The sequence below is a fragment of the Oncorhynchus tshawytscha genome, linkage group LG06 (assembly GCF_018296145.1).
Source record: "Oncorhynchus tshawytscha isolate Ot180627B linkage group LG06, Otsh_v2.0, whole genome shotgun sequence".
NCBI lineage: Eukaryota > Metazoa > Chordata > Actinopteri > Salmoniformes > Salmonidae > Oncorhynchus > Oncorhynchus tshawytscha.
In genome coordinates, this window is record NC_056434.1 from 29,921,344 (window position 1) to 29,945,247 (window position 23,904).

At 43.1% G+C, this 23,904-nt stretch overlaps 1 protein-coding gene across 1 annotated transcript; it reads right to left on the reverse strand.

Moving 5' to 3' along the window:
• Positions 1-1,440: 1,440 nt before the first annotated feature.
• On the reverse strand, positions 1,441-22,887 carry st8sia2 (ST8 alpha-N-acetyl-neuraminide alpha-2,8-sialyltransferase 2). Its single transcript, XM_024423564.2, has 6 exons — positions 22,481-22,887; positions 12,612-12,668; positions 12,013-12,156; positions 11,660-11,917; positions 3,518-3,811; positions 1,441-1,980 (listed from the first exon to the last, which is right to left on the reverse strand). Exons 1-6 carry the CDS (start codon positions 22,576-22,578, stop codon positions 1,695-1,697), a joined length of 1,137 nt encoding a protein of 378 aa, XP_024279332.1. The 5' UTR covers positions 22,579-22,887; the 3' UTR covers positions 1,441-1,694.
• Between the last annotated feature and the right edge of the window lie 1,017 nt (positions 22,888-23,904).

Genomic DNA, 23,904 nt, shown 5'->3' on the forward strand with positions numbered 1-23,904 from the left:
CCTGATGAGGAAGAAGTTAAGGCAAGATAAGAAACTAGGCCTACACCTACTACTTCAATGATCAAATTCCCAATTTAAAGTGAAAGCTTACAAACCATCACAAATATGTATATTAGCATGTAGTTGAACCCATGTTCACTAATTAAAGGTACTACATGTAACAACTCAACAATGAAATGTCTCTTGTCAAATTGACTGGGGCCAGCAAATCTCTTGTTGTCAAATTGACTGGGGCCAGCAAATCTCTTGTTGTCAAATTGACTGGGGCCAGCAAATCTCTTGTCAAATTCACTGGTCCGTTGTTGAATTGACCGCTGGCCCCAGTCAATTTGACAACAAGAGACGGTCCATCTTTTGCTAATCAATAAGAAGCCTGCACCATTAGAATGCAATTTTGTGTGAGCCCAATAAAACATTTTGTGGAAATATTGTTAAACACTATCATTTCACTATTACTGTAGATATATTAAGGATTTTTAAAATGTAAGACAATGCAATAATATTACATATAGCTAGCTTCCCTATGAAGAAGTGCTTCCATCTTGTGGTTCAACCAGTGCCCTGCAGACTGGTGTTCCTGCCTTCAATCTGTCTAATATGATATGATATAACATGACAACAGTACTGATGAAGTAGATTTATTGTATAATTCAAAGGAATAATGACCAAAATTGATTATTGATAACTTAGTAGTTCAATTCACATTCACATTGCCCTTGGAGGAAGTATTTATAAACGTTGTAATTACATTCATTTTAGATGACACACTTGCCATGTAAATGCAATAACATTTCCAGTCTTCTCATTGACAAAGAAGCAATTTGCCTACCAACACCAATTAGTTTGATTTAACAATGAACAATGCAACACGTTTCTGTTTTAGATCATTTTCACAGGTTACTGTAAACATGTTTTCAGAATGATTCACTGCTCATGTCTCTTGTAGGGCAACAATATGAGCCCAAATTAGACATGCATGATCCTACATACTGTCATGGAACTCAATTCATAGCTTCATAAAAGTGTCCTGTAACAGTTTCATACAATGAAACTATTTCCTTTGAGATGTCTGTGTCTGATAGACATCAACTCAGAAAGAGGTCTTTTCCCAAAAGTGTATCGGTCATTTTGATGGCGATCTACACTGAGTGCACAAAACATTAAGAACACCTCTTTTCATGACATAGACTGACCAGGTGAATACAGGTGAAAGCTATGATCCCTTATTGATGTCACTTGGTAAATCCACTTCAATAAGTATAGATGAAGGGGAGGACACAGGTTAAAGAAGGATTTATAAGCCTTGAGACAATTGAGCCACGGATTGTGTATGTGTGCCAGTCAGAGAGTGCCTTTGAACAGGGTATGGTAGTAGGTGCCAGGTGCACCGGTTTATGTCAAGAACTGCAACCCTGCTGGGTTTTTCACACTCAACAGTTTCCCTTGTGTATCAAGAATGGTCCACCACCCAAAGGACATCCAGCCAACTTTGTAGGAAACATTGGAGTCAACATGGGCCAGTATCCCTGTGGAACGCTTTTGACACCTTGTAGACTCCATGTCCGGACGAATTTAGGCAGTTCTGAGGGCAGAAGTGTGCAGAAGTGTGTGTGTGGGGGGGGGGCGACTCAATATTAGGAAGGTGATCGAAATGTTTGGTATACTCAGTGTACATTCCATGCTGCTTTTTTAGATTACATTCCTGTATCACAAGAGCCAGTGTTGAGTCGCAGCGCCCCCTGTCTGTGGAGTGAACTCAGTGTCCTGAACTCCAATGGCATAGTGTGTGGACTGGCATGGGATGTGTACTCGTAGGTCAGAGTGTCATAGTAATGGTACTTGACTGGTTTCCCCTGTGAATCCCGAGGGAAAGGCCAGAAGCCATACAGATGGATCTCCTCACAGAAGCGAGTGGCCATGGTGTACATCAGCAGACCAGTAGTGGGTCTCTTGATCTGGACATTGTTAGTCAGCCAATACCTGATGAGGAAGAATGAAGAGGGAGAGTAAACAATCAAATGGTCCTTCAAGGCACCCAAGAGACTTGACATCTGAGAAAGAAATCTCAGATGTCTTTAGAAAAATGTATACAAATTTTAAGAATGTTTGTTTTAGGCTTGAGCTATTTATCAGTGAGTGTTCAATGTTTTCCTTAATATCTGAACATTTTTCTAGAGAATCTATTGAACTAGCATACACTTGTAAACACACCACGGTCCTATTGCATAAGCCCAAACAATAAGTGCCATTCCCTCCCTATGTGGTGGCTTTCACATAGATCTCTGGCTGGATACATGCTTCCTGTTTGGCCCTGTCCGGGGGTATCATTGGATGGGGCCACAGTGTCTCCTGACCCCTCCTGTCTCAGACTCCAGTATTTATGCTGCAGTAGTTTGTGTCGGGGGGCTAGGGTCAGTTTGTTATATCTGGAGTACTTCTCCTGTCTTATACGGTGTCCTGTGTGAATTTAAGTATGCTCTCTCTAATTCTCTCTTTCTTTCTCTCTCTCTGAGGATCTGAGCCCTAGGACCATGCCTCAGGACTACCTGGCATGATGACTCCTTGCTGTCCCCAGTCCACCTGGCCATGCTGCTGCTCCAGTTTCAACTGTTCTGCCTGTGATTATTATTATTTGACCATGCTGGTAATTTATGAACATTTGAACATCTTGGCCATGTTCTGTTATAATCTCCACCCAGCACAGCCAGAAGAGGACTGGCCACCCCTCATAGCCTGGTTCCTCTCTAGGTTTCTTCCTAGGTTTTGGCCTTTCTAGGGAGTTTTTCCTAGCCACCGTGCTTCTACACCTGCATTGCTTGCTGTTTGGGGTTTTAGGCTGGTTTTCAGCACTTTGAGATATCAGCTGATGTACGAAGGGCTATATAAATACATTTGATTTGATTGGATTTTATTTTATTTAGGAGCCAGTGGACCTGAGTAGAGGAGCTGAATTGTGATAAGACATTGGGTCTGGGGCCGCAAGTAACAAAGCAAGGTCCATCTGGTCCTCTCACTCATAGTCTGTCCCACCAGGACCTATAGATACTCTCCTAGCAGTAGACTCTCTGGACTAGCAGGTCAATGGGGTAGCGAAATGATGATCTATTTAAAGGGCATCTAGTAGTCAGAGAAGCAGAAGCCCAGGGGAAAGTATTCAGTTTGGCATATTGAGCATTTATCAAAAACCAGTGTAGCTAAAATGTCATAGACATGCATTGCATTTCATTAGCGTTTTCCCTGCATTTCAAAACTTTTATTGCCCTTTCAGAGAAGATTCCAGGCTTTTTGCCTAACTATACTACAGAAAATACCAGTCCTGCTGTCCCTGTCTAACTGTCCTCCTTCTGCAAATCCAACAGCAGACAGAGAGGCCAGCAGCAGTAAGCGGCAGTAAGTTGGTCACCAACGGCCTATAGAGTAAGTGTAATGCTGTGTTTAAAAATAGCAGGGGACCTGTGAACTGCTGCTAGATTAGTGCAGTGTCACAAAGAGCACACGTGTTCCCTCCTTGTCTTACCCTCTGACAGCATGGAGAAGGCGCAGTGAGGGGAAGGCGGTGTGCACATCCACGGTGTGCAGCAGGATGAGACGGATTGCCCACTCCACCCTCTCCTCTCCTCCCTTGGCCATGAAGGCTGGGATCCACAGCACGCTGCCGCTGAGGCCCCGGAGCCGCTGCAGGAAGCGCTCCCTCCACTGCTCACTGGCCAGGTCATGGAAGGCCCGCTGCACCACCGATGGGTTCATGGTCACCAGGTTGGTGCGCCGCCCCACATCCCCAGCATACTCCTCCACTGGCGCCAGGTTACATCTGCAAATAGACATGCATATAAATTATTATGCTATCACTTCATCCTTTTGATTAGTCTGCCAGAAATATTGAGGTCGATACCCAGAAGTCATAAATTGGCCATATCCTACTGTCCTCCAGAAGCTCTAAACACCACATACACTCATTTGGGTAGCTCAGACATAGTTCAACTTGAATTAGGCACATAATCATTCAGCTAAGAATAATCCCATACCAAACACACCTAGCTCAGGGTTGAAAACCTTAATTAATGTATGCCATGTGTCATGCTGCTGTGTATTGGTATGGCATTCACAGAAAGTTACTTGACTGACTTCAGTAAAAATGATTACTAAACAGTGCCAATGCACAGAGAGATAATGATCTAAAATTGAAAAAAAGTGTCCTATATCTATGAAAGTAGAATGTGAGGCTACTGTGTGAGAGCCAGTGGTGGGTGGAGCTGAGCACTGCTGTGAGTAGAGGGATTATCTCCCTGCCTGAATACCTCAGCAAATCCCTCATCACTCCCTCCCTGCTAACTGCCCTTGCTAAACCATGTCTTTCTCTGCCAACTTATCCTGACCTGTCTTGCAATTTCCATGTTGATCTGACACTCCTGTAGCAAGGGGGTTGGGGATTTACTCTTCCACCATATACAGTGCCTTCGGGAAGTATTCATACCCCTTGACCTTTTCCATATTTCTTTTACATTGCAGCCTTATTCTGAAATGGATATAAAAAAAAACGTAACTCAGAAATCTAGACACAATACCCCATAGTGACAAAACGAAAACAGGTTTTTAGAAATGTTTGCAAATGTATAAAAACCACGAAACAGAAATACCTTATTTACATAAGAATTCAGACCCTTTGCTATGAGACTCGAAATTGAGCTCAGGTCAAATCAAATCAAATCCACATAAACGTGGTTAGCAGATGTTAATGTGAGTCTAGTGAAATGCATGTGCTTCTAGTTCCGACAGTGCAGTAATATCTAACAAGTAATCTAACAATTTCACAACAACTACCCAATACACACAAATCTATGTAAGTAAAGGGATGGAATAAGAACACGTACATATAAATATATGGATGAGTGAAGACCGAGCAGCATAGGCAAGATGCTGATGCTACAGAATAGATGGTACAGAATACAGTATATACATATGAGATGAGTAATGCAGGATATGTAAACATTATTAAAGTGGAATTATAAAAGTGACTAGTGATCCACTTATTAAAGTGGCCAATGATTTCAAGTCTGTATGTAGGCAGCAGTCTCTCTGTGTCAGTGATGGCTGTTTAAGACAGAAGCTGTTATTCAGTCTCTCGGTCCCAGCTTTGATGCACCTGTACTGACCTCACCTTCTGGATGGTAGCGGGGTGAACAGGCTGTGGCTCGGGTGGTTGATGTCCTTGATTATCTTTTTGGCCTTCCTGTGACATCAGGTTCTGTAGGTGTCCTGGAGGGCAGGCAGGTTTTTTGCCTCCGGTTGTGGGCGGTGCAGTTTCCGTACCAGGCTGTGATACAGCCCAACAGGATGATCTCAATTATGCATCTGTAAAATGTTTGTCAGGGTTTTAGGGGCCAGCCTCCTGAGGTTGAAGCAGCGCTGTTACACTTTCTTTACCAAACTGTCTGTATGGGTGGACCATTTCAGTTTGTCCGTGATGTGTATGCCGAGGAACGTAAAACTTTCCACCTTCTCCACTGCTGTCCCGTCGATGTGGATAGAGGGTGCTCCCTCATCATCTCCTTTGTTTTGTTGACATTGAGTGAGTGGTTGTTTTCCTGACACCACACTCCGAGTGCCCTCACCTCCTCCCTGTAGGCTGTCTCGTCGTTGTTGGTAATCAAGCCCACTACTGTTGTGTCGTCTGCAAACTTGATGATTGAGTTGGAGGCGGGCATGGCCACACAGTGGGAGGGTTAAAACCTTTTTGGGATAGGGGGCAGCATTTTCACTTTTGGATGAATAGTGTGCCCAGAGTGAACTGCTTCCTACTCTGTCCCAGATGCTAATATATGCATATTATTATTAGTATTGGATAGAAAACACTCTGAATTGTCTAACACTGTTTGAATTATGTCTGTGAGTATAACAGAACTCATATGGCAGGCGAAAACCTGAGAAGAATCCAACCAGGAAGTGGGAAATCTGAGGTTTGTAGTTTTTCAAAACTTGGCCTACTGAATACACTGTGTCTATGGGGTAAAGTTGCACTTCCTAAGGCTTCCACTAGATGTCAACCGTCTTTAGAAACTTGTTTCAGGCTTCTGGTACAAAGGAGGGGGATATGGGAGCTGAATGAGTCATGGGTCTGGCAGAGTGTCTCAGGCTCGTGACGCGCGGTCCCGAGAGAGTTAGCTCTCGTTCCAGTGCTTTTCTACAGACAATGGAGTTCTCCGGTTGGAACCTTATTGATGATTTATGTTTAAAACATCCTAAAGATTGATTCCATACATTATTTGACTTGTTACTACGACCTGTAACGGAACTTTTCGAGTTTTTGTCTGGACATCGTGCTCGCGCCTCACGAAGATGGATTACTGGGCTGAACACGCTAACAACAAGTGGCTATTTGAACAAAAATGATGGACTTTATGGAACAAATCAGTCATTTATTGTCTAACTTGGATTCCTGGGAGTGTCTTCTGATGAAGATCATCAAAGGTAAGTGAATATTTACTTCTGTTGACTCCAACATGGCGGATATTTCTTTGGCTGGATTGGGTTCTGAGCGTCGTACTCAGATTATGCCTTTTCCATAAAGTTGTTTTGAAATTTGACACCGCGGTTGCATTAAGGAGAAGTCTATCTTTAATTCTTTGAATAACACTTGTATCTTTTATCAATGTTTATTATGAGTATTTATGCAAAATCACCAGATGTTTTGGAATCAAAACATTACTGCACGTAACACGCCAATGTAAACTGAGATTTTTGGATATACAGTGCCTTGCGAAAGTATTCGGCCCCCTTGAACTTTGCGACCTTTTGCCACATTTCAGGCTTCAAACATAAAGATATAAAACTGTATTTTTTGTGAAGAATCAACAACAAGTGGGACACAATCATGAAGTGGAACGACATTTATTGGATATTTCAAACCTTTTTTAACATATCAAAAACTGAAAAATTGGGCGTGCAAAATTATTCAGTCCCCTTAAGTTAATACTTTGTAGCGCCACCTTTTGCTGTGATTACAGCTGTAAGTCGCTTGGGGTATGTCTCTATCAGCCACTCCTCACTAAAAGGCACATGACAGCCCACTTGGAGTTTGCCAAAAGGCAACTGAAGACTCTCAGACCATGAGAAACAAGATTCTCTGGTCTGATGAAACCAAGATTGAAGCATCACATCTGGAGGAAACCTGGCACCATCCCTCTGTGAAGCATGGTAGTGGCAGCATCATGCTGTGGGGATGTTTTTCAGCAGCAGGGAGATTAGACAACCTTTACTCCACACACAGAGACGCTCTCCCTCGCCCTCCATTTGGGAAATCTGACCATAATTATGTCCTCCTGATTCCTGCTTCCAAGCAAATACTAAAGCAGGAAGCACCAGTGACATGCTCAATAAAAAAGTGGTCAGATGACGCAGATGCTAAGCCACAGGACTGTTTTGCTAGCACAGACTGGACTATGTTCTGGGATTCTTGCGATGGCATTGAGGAGTACACCACATTTGTCACTGGCTTCATCAATAAGTGCATTGATGACATCATACCCACAGTGATGCATGTACATACCTCAACCAGAAGTCATAGATTACAGGCAAATTCCGCACTGAGCTAAAAGCTAGAGCTTCTGCTTTCAAGGAGTGGGACTCTAAACCGGAAGCTTATAAGGAATCCCATTATGCCCTCCAATGAACCATCAAACAGGCAAAGCGTCAATACAGGACTAAGATTAAATCCTACTACACTCCGATGGCTCCGATGCTCGTGGGATGTGGCAGGGCTTGCAAACTGTAACAGACTACAGAAAGAAGCACAGCCGCAAGCTGCCCAATGACACGAGCCTACCAGACAGGCTAAAGTACTTCTATGCTTGCTTCAGGCCAGTAACACTGAAACATGCATGAGAGCATCAGCTGTTCCTGACGACAGTGTGACTACGCTCTCTGTAGCCGATGTGAGTAAGACCTTTAAACAGATCAACATTCACAAGGCCGCATGGCCAGACGTATTACCAGGACGTGTACTCCGAGCATGCGCTGACCAACTGGCAAGTGTCTTCACTGACATTTTCAACCTGTTCCTGACTGAGTCTGTAATACCAACATTTTTCAGGCAGACCACCATAGTCCCTGTGCCCAAGAACACTAACGTAACCTGCCTAAATGACTACCGAAAATTGACTACCGAAAGGCTGGTCATAGCTCACAACACCATTATCCCGGAAACCGAGACCCACTCCAATTTGCATACCGCCCCTACAGATCCACAGATGATGCAATATCTATTGCACTCCACACTGCCCTTTCGACCAAGACAAACGGAACACCTATGTGAGAATGCTATTCATTGTGTCGTGACGTTGGCTTGTGGGTGAGGTTTATGACCCCCCCATGAATACCTTTCTCCCTTTCCTCTCTCTTGACTATGAACGATTCTTGAATAGCCTTTGTTAAACATATAGTCTGGGAACATCAAAAGTTGGGGGGAAAGGAACCATATTTCGGGATTGCAGCCAGTTGAAAATATGAGTTGGTACTTCAAATCAAATGTATTTATATAGCCCTTCGTACATCAGCTGATATCTCAAAGTGCTGTACAGAAACCCAGCCTAAAACCCCAAACAGCGAGCAATGCAGGTGTAGAAGCACACCTTCTAGTGTGAAATAAGTACTTAATGAATATGATGCCAGATCAGTTGGCGTCTGAGACATTCTTACTAATGATAGGATGACATAAACTTTATCTTGGAAAGTCTACACATTATAGTTATCAAATTCACAAGAAATTGTTGTGCAATTTAAATGTTTAAATATGAAACTATTTGTGAAAAGATTAAATGTAATTTTAGCTTCCAAATGAGAGAATTGGGTTTTCATAAGGTTAAAGCTCTGCTCACTCAGTGGCCCCGCCCATGTGAAGAGACATTGGTTATAAACTATAAACCCTTCTCTCCCCTCCTATATAAATTCCTTGACGAAAATGTAACTTTCTGTTCCGAGGACGTTAGGGCGACAGTCCTACATTTAAAAGGGCCCAGATAATAAGCTGTTCCAAGGACGTGTGGACTTGAGGTCCCCATGTTGAAAGGACAAAGACCACCTACAGAACTAAGCCAACCTTAGAAAATCTAACGAAATTATCATCAAATTTCAATGTGAAGGTGACGACCTACACCCTGGAAGGATGAATTTCGACTATACCAGCCAGAATATAGCATGAGCTTAAATGTATGGCAACTTCGTATGAACTTTGAACTCTTATTCACTCCAGAAGTGATACCTCCTAGCCGTTGAGTTAGCAGCAGTCGCTAAACGTGGGCTAGGAGAAGACGGACAGAGTATTAATTCTACCAAGCTCCGGTTCACCACTAGACAGTCTTCAGAGGACCAGAGATCCATGCTGGACAACCCGACCTCCCATCTACCGAAGCGCAGCTCAGAGTAAATATTTATTGCATTCTCCTTTTTCAAATTTAGAATGCATAAGATTCTGTATTTACGATAGCATAGCTTCTCCCTTTGTTACTCAGTCTTCCTGCTCTTTCACTCAAACCCAACCTCCTCTCTTTGTGTAACCAGCCATCGTATCTGTTCCGTCCACCAGGGACATTTTCTTTATGACATAATTTGTAATCAATGTATGATCCATTCTGCGTGATTATTTAGTAAATACATAATTAAACCACATTTTGTATTGCTGATTCAACTTGTTAGCCAGGCTTCGTGAAGATAACCAAGAATTTACAACTTTCAGATGAGACTAAACAAGGTGACGATTACATATGGACTGCTATTGATGTAAAAGTTTACCAGGTCATTATTTTGTGGTGCCCCAACTTTCTAGTTAATTATCTACCTGATTAGCTTAATCAGGTAATATTAATTACAGATAAATAATTTTATAGAATAGCAGACTCCAGCAAAACTAGTCATAGACTGTTCTCTCTGCTACTGCACGGCAAGTGGTACCGGAGCGCCACTTAATCCGGCATAGCCAAAGACACGACAATTGACTACAGCTCAGCGTTCAACACCATAGTGCCCACAAAGCTCATCAGCTGTAGTGGAGCAGTTTGAGAGCTTCAAGTTCCTTGGTGTCCACATCAACAACAAACTATCATGGTTCAAACACACCAAGACAGTCGTGAAGAGGGCACGACAAAGCTTATTCCCCCTCAGGAGAGTTCTACAGCAAGTTCTACAGCTGCACCATCGAGAGCATCCTGAATGGTTGCATCACTGCCTGGTATGGCAACTGCTCGGCCTCTAACTGCAAGACACTACAGGGGGTCGTGAGTACGGCTAAGTACATCACCGGGGCCAAGCTTCCTGCCATCCAGGACCTCAATACTAGGCGGTGTCAGAGGAAGTCTCTAAAAATTGTCAAAGACTCCAGCAACACTAGTCATAGACTGTTTTCTCTGCTACTGCACGGCAAGTGGTACGGGAGCGCCAAGTCTAGGTCCAAAAGGCTTCTTAATTCTACCCCCAAGCCATAAGACTCCTGAACAACTATTCAAATGGCTTCCCAGACCCGCTTTTACGCTGCTGCAACTCTCTGTTTATTATCTATGCATAGTAACTTTAACCTCTACCTACATGCACATATTACCTCAATTACCTCGACTAACCGGTGCCGCCGCACAACGACTCTGTACAGGTACCACCTGTATATAGCCTCGCTATTGTTATTTTACTGCTGCTCTTGAATTATTTGTAACCTTTATTTTATTTTTTTACTTATCTATTTTTTACTCAACACTTATTTTTCTTAAAACTGCATTGTTGGTTAAGGGCTTGTAAGTAAGCCTTTCACTTTAAGGTCTACTACACCTGTTGTATTTGGCACATGTGACAAATGCATTTTTATTTTGTATTTTTTTACTTGATAGGTAATTTGGACTTGTGGTTTCACTTAATTCTGCATACTGGGCGATTCCCAATTCCCATTAATTAGTTCAGATACCTCTCTCTTCATCATAATCACAATGCCTTGCCGTACTGGCGACACAGTAAGGCAAACTGGATCTCTTCCCCCTGTAACATTACAATTCATAGTTGTACTTTGTTGTTACTGACAGATAAACCGGTGAGTAGCAATAAATAACCTACTCCCAGAAACCATTTGCTGACACACTCGCACAGAGCAGCACTGACGGATAGTTTCAGACAGACATTCTCCCCTGGTATATGAGTGTAGCAGTTGTAGGAACTAACGGCAGTGCTTCTCTAAAGCACCTCATTAAATTTTGGGTAGACAGCAGTAGCTTTTTAAAATGTCACATTTACCCAGAAGGAATTTAATTGCTGTAAGTATTGCTGCTCATTTCTAAAAGTCTGTAAATCATCAAACAGACTTGAAGGTCAAAAAAGTAGCGGATATTTCAAAGGTGTGGACAATGCGTGTTCTAGCTCAGTGGCATTGATTCCTCAAGGTGAAGTATTTGTTCAATCCAAGGGACTGTGCTTACATAACAGTTAGATGAGTATAAAGATGAATAGTGCTTTTATAGAGAGAGACTCATTACTATCCTGAATATTTCACTGAAAATGCAGCAATAAATTAACTCATAATTCCCTTTTATACGAGAAGATTGCTTAATTAAACGGAGATGCCATAACGCACTATTGAAAATCACCTGTATCAATTAAATTTATGGAATAGCTGTTATGGGAACCTCACCTGATTACAAAGTCATGGGAGTCTATCTCTGGCCCACAGCTGCTATTGAGTAGGATCCCAGAGTTCCCTACGATGGCACAGCTTCTGTGGTGCTGGTTCTTCATGGGGGATGCAGTGGGTAGCAACCGGTACAGGTTCTCTGAGATGTTGGTAGTGCTCTGACGGTCAAAGACGTAGTGGATGACATCTCCAGGTTTCAATGTGCCCTTCAGAATAGAGATGTCCCTCTCTGGGTCAAAGAACCCCAGGATGTTCTTCCTATAGAAGAAAGAAGGTCATCCATGAAGGAATACCCAGCTTATGGGAGTGTGAGACCTAATAGAGACCAATGCAGAAGAGGATTGTATTCCTACCTGATGAGGCTGGAGAGGGTTCTGTTGAAGGTCCAGTTATCTGAAGAGAGCCTGGTGGCATTCTTCAAGCCTGAAGGAGAAGCAGGACTCTTTTCCTCCCCTTCATTGCCTAAAGGTGTAGGATTGGCTTTCACTGCTACATTTCTACCATAGGACAGCGAGGCATCCATTAGAAATGAAAGGCAACATGACTTTGATACATGTGATATAAGAACTCAAATCATCACTTGAAAAAGCAGTGTGAATGAACAACGATGTCATGTGTGTAAACCCATCCAATGTGTAATGAAAGCCAGTCAATTTCATGTCTTCATTAATGTGATACTTATTTTCAAACCCCAGGGAAGTTCTATTTGTCTATCACTTGCACACCTGAGAATGTACATCAATTGGGTGATTTATTAATAATTTAAATTAGATACACACAATTCTGTAATCCACTGCTGATATGTTCATGTGTATTAAGTCTGTTAATTATTTTACAAGTCTGCAAGCATAATAGCTCAAAGGGGAAAGCAAATCAAAGGCTAGAATAACAGAATTGATGAGTATTAAAAACCAGAAGGCAATGGAAGAAGGAGCAGGTCAGCCTGACAAACCTGTTGGGCTTGGGGATGAGGCTGTGCAAGTACAATGTTCTGGAACCTCCAATATTCCTAGACCAACGAAAAAGTTATTTTAGCCACTATCAGAATAATTCATCATATGATTTTCAGATGAATGGAATCGTGCAGAACATGAAGTGTGAGGGGCAAGAGGTGGTTTAATCAAATTCCAGGCATCACATATAATTCAGGCTGTCAGAATATCCATGGCTATGCTCTTAATGTGTATACAGATGAGCAGTAGGCTCATCACATTGACATGAACGTGAAAGAGAAGAGCATGCATCAAAACGCAGTCAGACTGTGAAACAGAACTGTTGTTGGTGTAACACTGATACATGAGTGCTGAAGGCCATTCATGTCGTTAAAGAAGCGTGTGAGCAAAATGTGTAATATGATCCCTGGTAGAGCTAGGTACCTCAATGTCTCAGGTATCTTATGTATACACCTGAGGGGAAAAACAGGACATGCCAAATGATCTACCAATCTGACTGTTACCGGTGCGTGTGAGTAGAATACGACCAATTAATCGGAATTGGCGATTAATTGGGGCCAATTTCAAGTTTTCATAACAATCGGAAATCGATATTTTTGGACACTGATTTGGCCGATTTTTTTTTAACTAGGCAAGTCAGTTAAGAACACATTCTTATTTTCAATGACGGCCTAGGAACATTGGGTTAACTGCCTGTTCAGGGGCAGAACGACAGATTTTTACCTTGTCAGCTCCGGGATTCAATCTTGCAACCTTACATTTAACTAGTCCAACGCTCTAACCACCTGACTCTCATTGCACTCCACGAGGAGCCTGCCTGTTACGCGAATGCAGTAAGAAGTCAAGGTAAGTTGCTAGCTAGCATTAAACTTATCTTCTAAAAAACAATCAATCAATCATAATCACTAGTTAACTACACATGGTTAATGATATTACTAGTTTATCTAGCGTGTCCTGCGTTGCATATAATCGATGCAACGCAGGGGGATGATAACAAAAGCGCATTTGCAAAAAAAGCACAATCGTTGCACGACTGTACCAAACCATAAACACCAATGCCTTTCTTAAAATCAATACACAGAAGTATATATTTTTAAACCTGCATATTTAGCTAAAAGAAATCCAGGTTAGCAGGCAATATTAACCAGGTGAAATTGTGTCACTTGCGTTCATTGCACGCAGAGTCAGGGTATATGCAACAGTTTGGGCCACCTGGCTCATTGCGAACTAATTTACCAGAATTTTACGTAATTATGACATAACATTGAAGGTTGTGCAATGTAACAACAATATTTAGACTTAGGGTTGCCACCCATTAGATAAAATACTGAACAGTTCCGTATTTCACTGAAATAACAAATGTTTTGTTTTCGAAATGATAGTTTCCGGATTCTACCATATTAATGACGAAAGGTTCGTATTTCTGTGTGTTATTATGTTATAATTAAGTCTATGATTTGATATTTGATAGAGCAGTCTGACTGAGCGGTGGTAGGCAACAGCAGGCTCGTAAGCATTCATTCAAACAGCACTTTAGTGTGTTTTGCCAGCAGCTCTTCCCTGTGCTTCAAGCATTGCGCTGTTTATGACTTCAAGCCTATCAACTCCCGAGATGTGAAATGGCTAGCTAGTTAGCAGGGTGCGGTCTAATAGCGTTTCAAACGTCACTCGCTCTGAGACTTGGAGTAGTTGTTCCCCTTGCTCTGCATGGGTAGCGATGCTTCGAGGGTGGCTATTGTCGATGTGTTCCTGGTTCGAGCCCAGGTAGGGGCGAGGAGAGGGACGGAAGTTATACTGTTACACTGACAATACTAAAGTGCCTGTAAGAACATCCAATAGTCAACGGTATATGAAATACAAATGGTGTAGAGATAAATAGTCCTATAAATACTATAACTACAATTTAAAACCTCTTACCTTGGAATATTGAAGTCTCATGTTAAAAGGAGCCACCAGCTTTCATATGTTCTCATGTTCTGAGCAAGGAACTTAAACGTTAGCTTTTTTTACATGGCACATATTGCACTTTTACTTTCTTCTCCAACACTTTGTTTTTGCATTATTTAAACCAAATTGAACATGTTTCATTATCTATTTGAGGCTAAATGGATTTTTATTGATGTATTATATTAAGTTAAAATAAGTGTTAATTCAGTATTGTTGTAATTGTCATAATTTCAAATAAATAAATAAAAATCGGCCGATTAATCGGTATGGGAATCTTTGGTCCTCCAATAATCGGTATCGGCGTTGAAAAATCATAATCAGTCGACCTCTACTTGTGAGTCTGGATAAAGAGGTGTAGTTGATCAACATTGCTTAAACATCATCTATAAATCTTGTATAGATCAACCCTGAATGATATACAATCTGTACACTATGAGCAGCATGGACTACTGCTCAAGACATTGACCTTTATTGCCTTTTATGACAGCAACATCAATGTATTAAAGAAAAGACGATTAAGTCGACTAACATATCTGCTTCAAAGTCCCAACTCTCATGGGGTTTATAAAACAATAAAGCTCCAGAAATTAAATTAGAGCAAGCACACAGTACTCTAATACTACGGCTCCATTATGTCCAAAAGGATGTTGCAAATTGAGTGTGTCTCAATTAAGTATGTACAATTGCATCTTGAGTCAGTTATTACAGAGGCAAGTAGAATCACTAATATGCCAGGCAGCAGACAAGGAGCCAGGAGCATTCAGTCTGCTCAAATGAAGGTGACAGGCCTAGCTGTGCTATCTAGGGAGCAACACAACTACTCTATTGTTCTTGGAGTGGAGAGATGTTCCAATATAGGAAAGCTCCTTCATGAAACAAACAGTTGTAATTAATATGTTATTACTCTGTAATTACCACATACACATGATTATTATTGTGATATTACCACCATCATTTTGTAATAAATACCTGGTAATCTCTGTACTGTAAAATAAAGTGCTACAGTACCAACTGTTCCAGGTACTTAACATTTACAGCCACAAGAAGCTTGATTCTTGTCCTATCAGAAGGCAGAACTGTATCTTCCAAGCTTCAAGAGTTGTATTTGTGTAAGATAGAAGAGTCTTCTGATGCAGGGCTCAGTTATGTCTGTGCCCAAGATAGCAAAGGTAATCTGCCTAAATGATTACCGCTCCGTAGCACTCACATCGGTAGCCACAAAAGGTGTTGAAAGGCTGGTCATGGCTCACATCAACACTATCATCCTGGAAACCCTAGACCCACTCCAATTGGCATACCGCCTCAACAGAACCACAAATGATGCAATCTCAATCACACTCCACACTGCCCCATCCCATCTGGACAAAAGGAACACCTATGTGACAATGCTGTTCACTGACTACAGCTCAGCCTTCAACACCATAGTGCCCACAAAGCTCATCACCAAGCTAAGGACCCTGGGAGTAAACACCTCCCTCTGCAACTGGATCCTGGACATCCTGACGGGCCGCCCCTAGGTGGTAAGGGTAGGCAACAACACATCTGCCATGCTGATCCTCAACACTGGGGCCCCTCAAGGGTGCGTGCTTAGTCCCCTCTTATACTCCCTGTTCACCCACGACGGCATGGCCAAACATGGCTCAAACACAATCATTAAGTTTGCTGACAACACAACAGTGGTAGGCCTGATCACCGACAACGTCGAGACAGCCTATAGGGAGGAGGTCTGAGACCTGGCAGTGAGGTAAGACAAAGGAGCTGATTGTGGACTACAGGAAAAGACGGGCTGAACAGGCCCCCATTAACATCGAGGGGACTGTAGTGGAGTGGGTCAAGACTTTTAATTTCCGTGGTTTCCACATCACCAACTAACTATCATGGTGCAAACACACCAAGACAGTTGTGAAGAGGGCACCACAATACCTTTTCCCCTCAGGAGACTGAAAAGATTTGGCATGGGTCCCCAGATCCTCAAACAGCTCTACATCTGCACCATCGAGAGCATCCTGACCGTTTGCATCACCGCCTAGTACATCCATATCCATCTTCTATCCACACATCCGCTCTGCATCCGACCGTAAGACACTACAGAGGGTAGTGCGTATGGTCCAGTACATCACTGGGGCCATGCTTCCTGCCATCCAGGACCTATATACTAGGTGGTGTCAGAAGAAAACCCCAAAAATTGTCAAAGACCCCAGTCACCTAAGTCATAGACTGTTCTCTCTGCTACCGCACGGCAAGCGGTACCGGAGTGCCAAGTCTATGACCAAAATGCTCCTTAACAGTTTCTACCTCTAAGCCATATGACTGCTGAACAATTAATAAAATGGCCACCCGGACTATTTACATTGACACCCCCCCCACCCATTGTTTTCACACTGCTGCTGCTCGCTGTTTATTGTCTATGCACGGTTGCTTTGCCCATACCTGCATGTACAAACTGCCTTGACTGGCCTGTGACCCTGCACATTGACTCAGTGCCGGTGCCCCCTGTTTATAGCCTCGTTATTGTTATTTTATTGTGTTACTTTTTATTTTATTTTTTACTTTAGTTCATTTAGTAAATATAACTCTATTTCTTGAACTCCATTGTTGGTTAAGGGCTGGTTAATCATTTCACGTTAAGGTCTACCTACACCTGTTGTATTCGGCACGTGACAAATACAAATAGATTTGATTTGAAAGGGAACTGTTCATTTTGTATCCAGCCTGTTGCTTTCAGTAACAAATCAAACAGTAATCTTCTATCCACACATTCACCCACCAAGCAGCCCTGTATACCATAACATGACTGGAGCTGGAGTGCACACAGGATACACTGAAGTGTTGAACAAAACCACCAAGCGCATGCCATTTGTCAAGAAGCCCTGGGGTTCCTCAACTCAGCCTGATGATGCAATTGATTCAAGGTTTGATGTGGAAAGCAAATTGGGCTTCCAAGTCTTGGGCTGGTTCATTTTGATACAATGGTCTGGTCTATTGTGATAGTATGTCTTCTAAAATAGTGACTATACACAGTTTTTATTACGAAAGAGCAATAGAATTAGAGCAAAACCCAGTTGACACAGCTGTAAGAGAGTTCAGTATTATGCAGTGAAGAGAGTTAACAGTGTAGAGTTACACCTGAAACTATCTGATTACCAGTCCATTCTCTCCATACTAGGTAGCCTACTTTTGATCCCATGTGTTAGGACTCCCCTAGTTTTGTAGCAAGTATTCCATCCATGCACCCCATAAGTGAAGTGCCAAGATTACACACACACAGACCAACACACACACACACACAGGATCTGAAGGTAGTCCTTCAAGATACTGGAGCCTACTATATAATGCATGGAGGCTACACTGCAGACAAATTGGTCTTTGTAGATCCAGGTATAGAGCGTCTGTTGAACATCTGTCGTCAATTGCATTAGGCTATTATACTGGGATATCACAAAGGGAAAACTAAAGTGAAAGGTTTGATTAAAAATGCAAGATGTACAGTAAAGAAATAGGAGTAGAATGTGTCAACAAATGGACAGCGGTTTGTAACATTGAAATGGACACAATTGAAGAGTTCATTTCCAAAACGTTATATCCCCCAATTCTTCACATTTGTGTTTTTTCATCAGACATTATTGCTTATGGGTACCGTCATGTGTGTGTAAAATATTACTGTTCTCAGATTTTTTATTCATAGATTTTAAATGTGTATAATTGTATTTTTTGTTGTTGCAAAAGGCTATATATCCCTTGTTTAGCTAACATGGTCCAAGCACATCAAGACAATTGTCAAGATGACAAAACCTATTCCCCCTCAGGAGACTGAAAAGATTTGGCATGGATCCTCAGATCCTCAAAAGGTTTTACAGCTGCACCATCGAGAGCATCCTGACGGGTTGCATCACTGCCTGGTGAGATCTTACGGGAAAAGAACGCACATGGGTGGACCTTCTGATCAGAGGAAAAATGTTGAGACAGAACAGCACCACCCCGGTGTCAGAGGCGTCCACCTCCACAATGAACTGGAGTCCTGGGTCGGGCTGAGTAAGGACCAGAGCAGAGGTGAAGCAACGCTTGAGTTCCAGGAATGCTGCCTCTGCCTCAGGAGTCCAGTGGAACAGAGTGGAGGTGGAGGTGAGAGGTGCAGCCAGATGGCTGTAGTTGCGGATGAAACGTCTGTAAAAATGTGCAAACCCCAGGAAATGCTGTAGCTGCTTTAGGTTGGGGGCCACAAGCCACTCTGTGACTGCCAAGACCTTGGCAGGGTCCATACGTAACTGTCCCTGTGCAATAATATAACCCAGGAAAGACTATGAGGCAGCATGGAACACACATTTTCAGCTTTAACAAAAATATTATTCTCCAACAGCGGTTGAAGAACTTGGCGAACGTGTTGCTGGTGAGCCTCAGGATCCTTGGGAAAAATCAGGTTGTCATCTAAATAGACATAAACGAAGTGCCCAATCACGTCCCTCAGCACGATTGACTAGGTTCTGGAAAACAACAGAGGCGTTAGTCAGACCAAAAGGCATGACCAAATACTCAAAGTGACCCAGTGGTGTGTTGAATGCAGTCTTCCACTCGTCCCCCTCTCTTATGCGGATAAGGTGGTAGTCATTCCGGAGGTCGAGTTTGGAAAACACTGCGGCACCATGGAGGGGAGCAAAATCAGCGCTGATGAGGGGCAAGGGGTACTTGTTCTTTACTGTGATATTATTCAGCCCACGGAAGTCTATGCACGGCCTCAGGGACCCATCCTTCTTCTTCACAAAGAAAAACCCAGCACCCACCGGGGAGGATGATGGCTTGATAAGTCCTGCAGCCAGAGAATCCTGGATGTACCTCTCCATAGCCTATTGCTTGGGGCGAGAGAGGTTAAATAACCGGCTACTGGGAAGAGGAGCTACAGGCTGGAGGTCAATGAAGCAGTCGTACGGCCGATGTGGCGGCAGAGACAGGGCGTGGTGCTTACTGAACAGGAGCTAGATTGTGATACTCTGGAGCAACTGATGACAGGTCCGGAGGTTTTGGAATCGACTGGGGCACAGACAAGGCAGGGGCAGAGCAGAATGTAGACAATCTGAGTGACAAAAGGAATTCCAAGTGGTTACCTTTCCGGTGGTCCAGTCAATCTGGGGTTGTGTAGCTTTAACCATGGATGGCCAAGAACCAAGGGTGAGTAAGGACAGTCGATTATGTGGAAATTGATTTTTTCCTGGTGGTTTCTAGAGAGACACAGGTTTACAGGGAAGGTTCTCTCACAGACTAGGGCGAGGAGCTGTCTGTTGAGAGAGTTGCATCGAGAGGTGAATCGAGTAGGACAGTGGCCAGGCCCAACTGAGTAGTGACACCTCGGTCCATGACGCTCTCGTTGGCGCCCGAATCCATGAGAGCAGACAGAGGGAAAGCCTGGCTCTGCCACACAAGGTTGCCTTCAAGCAGAGGTCTGGGGGAAGATGGACAGGCGATTTGGCTCAACAGTATATCCCCCACTACTGCCGAGCCCCCTCTTTTGATAGACGCAGAGAATTAGTGGAGACAAAGTGACCAACCTGGCCACAGTATAGGCAGCTCCTAGCACCGATGCGCCGCTGCCTTTTTCTGGAGAGACGGGCCCGACCGAGCTGCATGTGTTCAGGATCAGGAAGAGCCTTGGAAAGGGATGCAGTCGAAGAAGGCGCTGAAGCAGATGTTATGGTGCACGCAACCCTACCTACTCTCTCCCTCCATCGGTCATGGAGACAGTTGTCAATGCGGGTGGCGAGAGAGATGAGTTCATCAAGTCCATCCGGCTCATCCCTAGACACCATCTCATCCTTGATGGTCTCAATGAGTGCGTTCTGGAATGCTCCCTGAAGGGCCTCCTCATTCCAGCCACTCTCAGCGGTGAGGGTGCGAAACTCACAAGCCATCTCAGCAACACTAAGGGCCTTGACGGAAGGACAGGAATCGTTTAGCGGCATCCTTACCGCAGACCGGGTGGTCGAAAGACTTTCTTCATCTCTTCCGTGAGTCTGGAGTAGGAGAAGCAGATGGGGGACTATCTCTCCCACACCGCCGTGGCCCAGGAAAGCGCTGCTCCACGGAGGCAGCCAATCAGGAAGGAAATCTTGGTCCGTTCACTAGCATAAGAGTAGGGCTGTTGCTCAAATACTAGTGAACATTGTACTAAAAAGGCTCTGCAAGCTCTGAGGTGGCCATCGTGGCGCTCGGGAGTCGGAACAAACGGCAAAAGGCCTTGGGACTGGTTGTGAGCTCTGGGCGAAGGTTTGGCCCTGTAGGTTAGACAGGCTGTGTGAAAACACCTTGATGTGCTCCAAAAGGGCTTTCAGGGCTTGGTCATGTTGCTCAAGCAGGGCGCCTTGGCCAGCGAGGGTTTGGTGGAGAGGATCTGAGAGCTGGGTTCATCTCTTTGGCCAGATCGTACTGTTTCGCAGAGTGGAACAGGGAAAACAAAGAGCAGACTCAGACGAGGAGACTGGGATGAAGTAACCAAGGTATTTATTGAAACAGGGGGAAGATGGAGTGCAGGCCAGGGGAAGCTTGGGCAGGTTGCAGGAAACCAGGTGCGAAGGCTGAGGCTGGAGTGAGAGGGGAGAGGGTAAGCAGGGCAGGAGGGGAATCCAAGGAAGCAGTAGAGTGGAGAATCCAGGGCAGAGTTGCAGGAGGAGGAGACGTGGGACTGGAGACAGGAACCAGAGTCAGAGCGGGCAGAACTGCAGCTGAGAGGAAAACCGTGTCAGGCAAGGAAAACAGGCACAATCACACACAGAGAGAGAGGGAGAGAGCACTGGGGGAGTGGTGGCAGGTTAAGGAGACACAGGATGAGCAGTAGAGGGCGTGGCAGGAGAAGATGTAACACCTGGTATGGCAACTGCTTGGCCTCTGACCACAAGGCACTACAGAGGGTAGTGCGTACGGCCAAGTACATCACCAGGGCCAACCTTCCTGCCACCCAGGACTTCTATACCAGGCGGTGTCAGAGGAAGGCCCTAAAAATTGTCAAAGACTCCAGCAACCCTAGTCATAGACTGTTCTCTCTGCTACTGCACGGCAAGCGGTACCGGAGCGCCAAGTCTAGGTCCAAGAGGCTTCTAAACAGTTTCTACCCCCAAACCATAAGACTCCTGAACAGCTAATCAAATGGCTACCCAGACTATTTGCACCCCACCCCCCTCCCCCATGCTGCTGCTACTCTGTTATTATTTATGCATAGCCACTTTAATAACCCTACCTGCATGTATATAATTACCTCAATTACCTCGACACAGATGCCCCCGCACATTGGCACATTAACTCTGAACCGGTACCCCCTGTATATAGCCCCGCTATTGTTATTTACTGCAGCTCCTTAATTTGTTTTTTTCTTATCTGTTACTTTTTGGGGGGTATTTTCCTAAAACTGCATTGTTGGTTAAGGGCTTGTAAGTAAGCATTTCACTGTAAGGTCTACTACACCTGTTGTATTCGGCGCATGTGACAAATACAATTTGATTTGATTTTAAATAAAAATGTTTCTATCCTGTATATTTGACTGTGATACTTTATGTGGTTGTCTCACCTATCTATTTTAAGATGAATCCATTTACTGTAAGACGTTCTGGATAAGAGCATCTGCTAAATTACTAAAAGGTCAAATGTAAATGTTTTACATACAGATCACATATTACTGTATTATTACAAAAAATACAAATACAAATCACAAATGTATCCTAACAGCCTACAGCCTACTGGAGAAATGTTAACGTTGGAGGAGCACTCAATGTCTTCTAAAGTTCTCCTGAATGAGTGAAGATAACGCAGCATCGAAAACAATTTGCACATGAACATAAGATTCAATTTCTTTGAATAATGCAATTTCACATCTAGATAACACGTTTATAGTGCAACAGAAATCATGAACAAAACGAATCAGAAACACCGCTACACTTACCCAATTTCTTCCTGGACTTCAGCAATATCAGCAATTATCAGAAATATAACCAGCAGTGTTACAATTCCAAACATCAATGTTCGGAATTCTAACTGCATGACTGAGAAGGCTACAGAACTAATCCAAGCGACAAAAATCTACATCGATTGAATACATTATCCTTTTAATCGCTGAAATTGATAGATTTTACTCAATTATCTCCACCATTATTATTCAATGTTTATCTTGAACGAAGACCATTTGTCTCGGAACAAATCCCAGGTTGATATATTTTTATAACGTATTTTTTTTCTCTTCCTTTTTCCAAACGGCAGTGGCACTGTTTGCATCCTCACCTCAATTCCCCAGTCAAACTTTGAAAGATTGTGTTTGAAACTACATTGCGATTGAGATACGAACAATATGGAAAATACCACAAACCTTAAAGGTACAGGCACTTTATGGCTTTCTACAGTAGGGTAGCCTATGGCTGCTCTTTGAGGCTTTAGGCTAGGCTGCTATTGGATACTATCTATTACCTTTGTCTGATCATCATTGAATTGGAATCACTATTGCTGCATGACATTGATAACCAGGTTCAAAGGACCATCAGGCATTAGTAGACTAGCATATGTGATCAAATTAATATTCACCTTCTATATTCAACCATTCATCATGTGAATAGCATTATAATAGACACAGAATACTATGATCTGTCATTGGTGCCTTTGTGAGGTCGGGTTTGTTGAGATAATGTTTTTAAAAAATCGAATTTTGTATCATAAAGAAGTTTATTGGGTAGCCTTCTGGTTTCATCATATCTTAAGTTGTCCTTTGAATAGCTTACTGTCCTGTCTGAGTTGTATTACTGGCCTCACCCCAATATGATCAATGCAAATCCTTTCAGTTTTCAACTGCCTGGTTGTCTTGTCTTATTTATAGTCATGTTGAGTCAGTAAAAATGTCCTTTGTCAGGCAGATGGTAGGGTGAGGGATTGAAGACTTAAGAGAGGAATGAAATAGAGCATGTTCTCAAATCGTATGCATTTGCATATACATTTGGTCACTTTACTGGCTCAGCGTACTTGTATTCTTTATTTGATTTATTTCATAAACCAATAGTGCTCTTTCAGCACAGCATTCCAATAAATCTGTCAAGTGACATTGGAAATGGATTGCTCCATAAAACCTTTTAAGGATTTTGTTGCATGGAGTGATATGGGTTGTATGGGCTGTGATACTGAGGTAAATGAATATGATTTTTCTACAACTGTGAGTCAGCACAAAAACATCCTGCAAAGTATATCTGAAAGACCGGCATAAAGCGTCTCCAAATCATTCTAAATGTTCAGCATTCTGATATCAGCAGACAGCCTGTCAATACCGCACTACCTCCGTTTCTCTGTCTGGTTTTGCTTCAAGTCCACCGATTTGAACATTTTGAA

Bases quoted from the DNA above. Each gene is read 5' to 3' on its own strand.
- st8sia2 (XM_024423564.2), bottom strand. From the start codon at position 22,578: ATGCAGTTAGAATTCCGAACATTGATGTTTGGAATTGTAACACTGCTG. The intron at 12,669-22,480 runs GTAAGTGTAGCG...TCGTTGGTCTAG, and splicing joins GAAGTCCAGGAAGAAATTGG to GAATATTGGAGGTTCCAGAA. The intron at 11,918-12,012 runs GTAGGAATACAA...TTTCTTCTATAG, and splicing joins ACCCTCTCCAGCCTCATCAG to GAAGAACATCCTGGGGTTCT.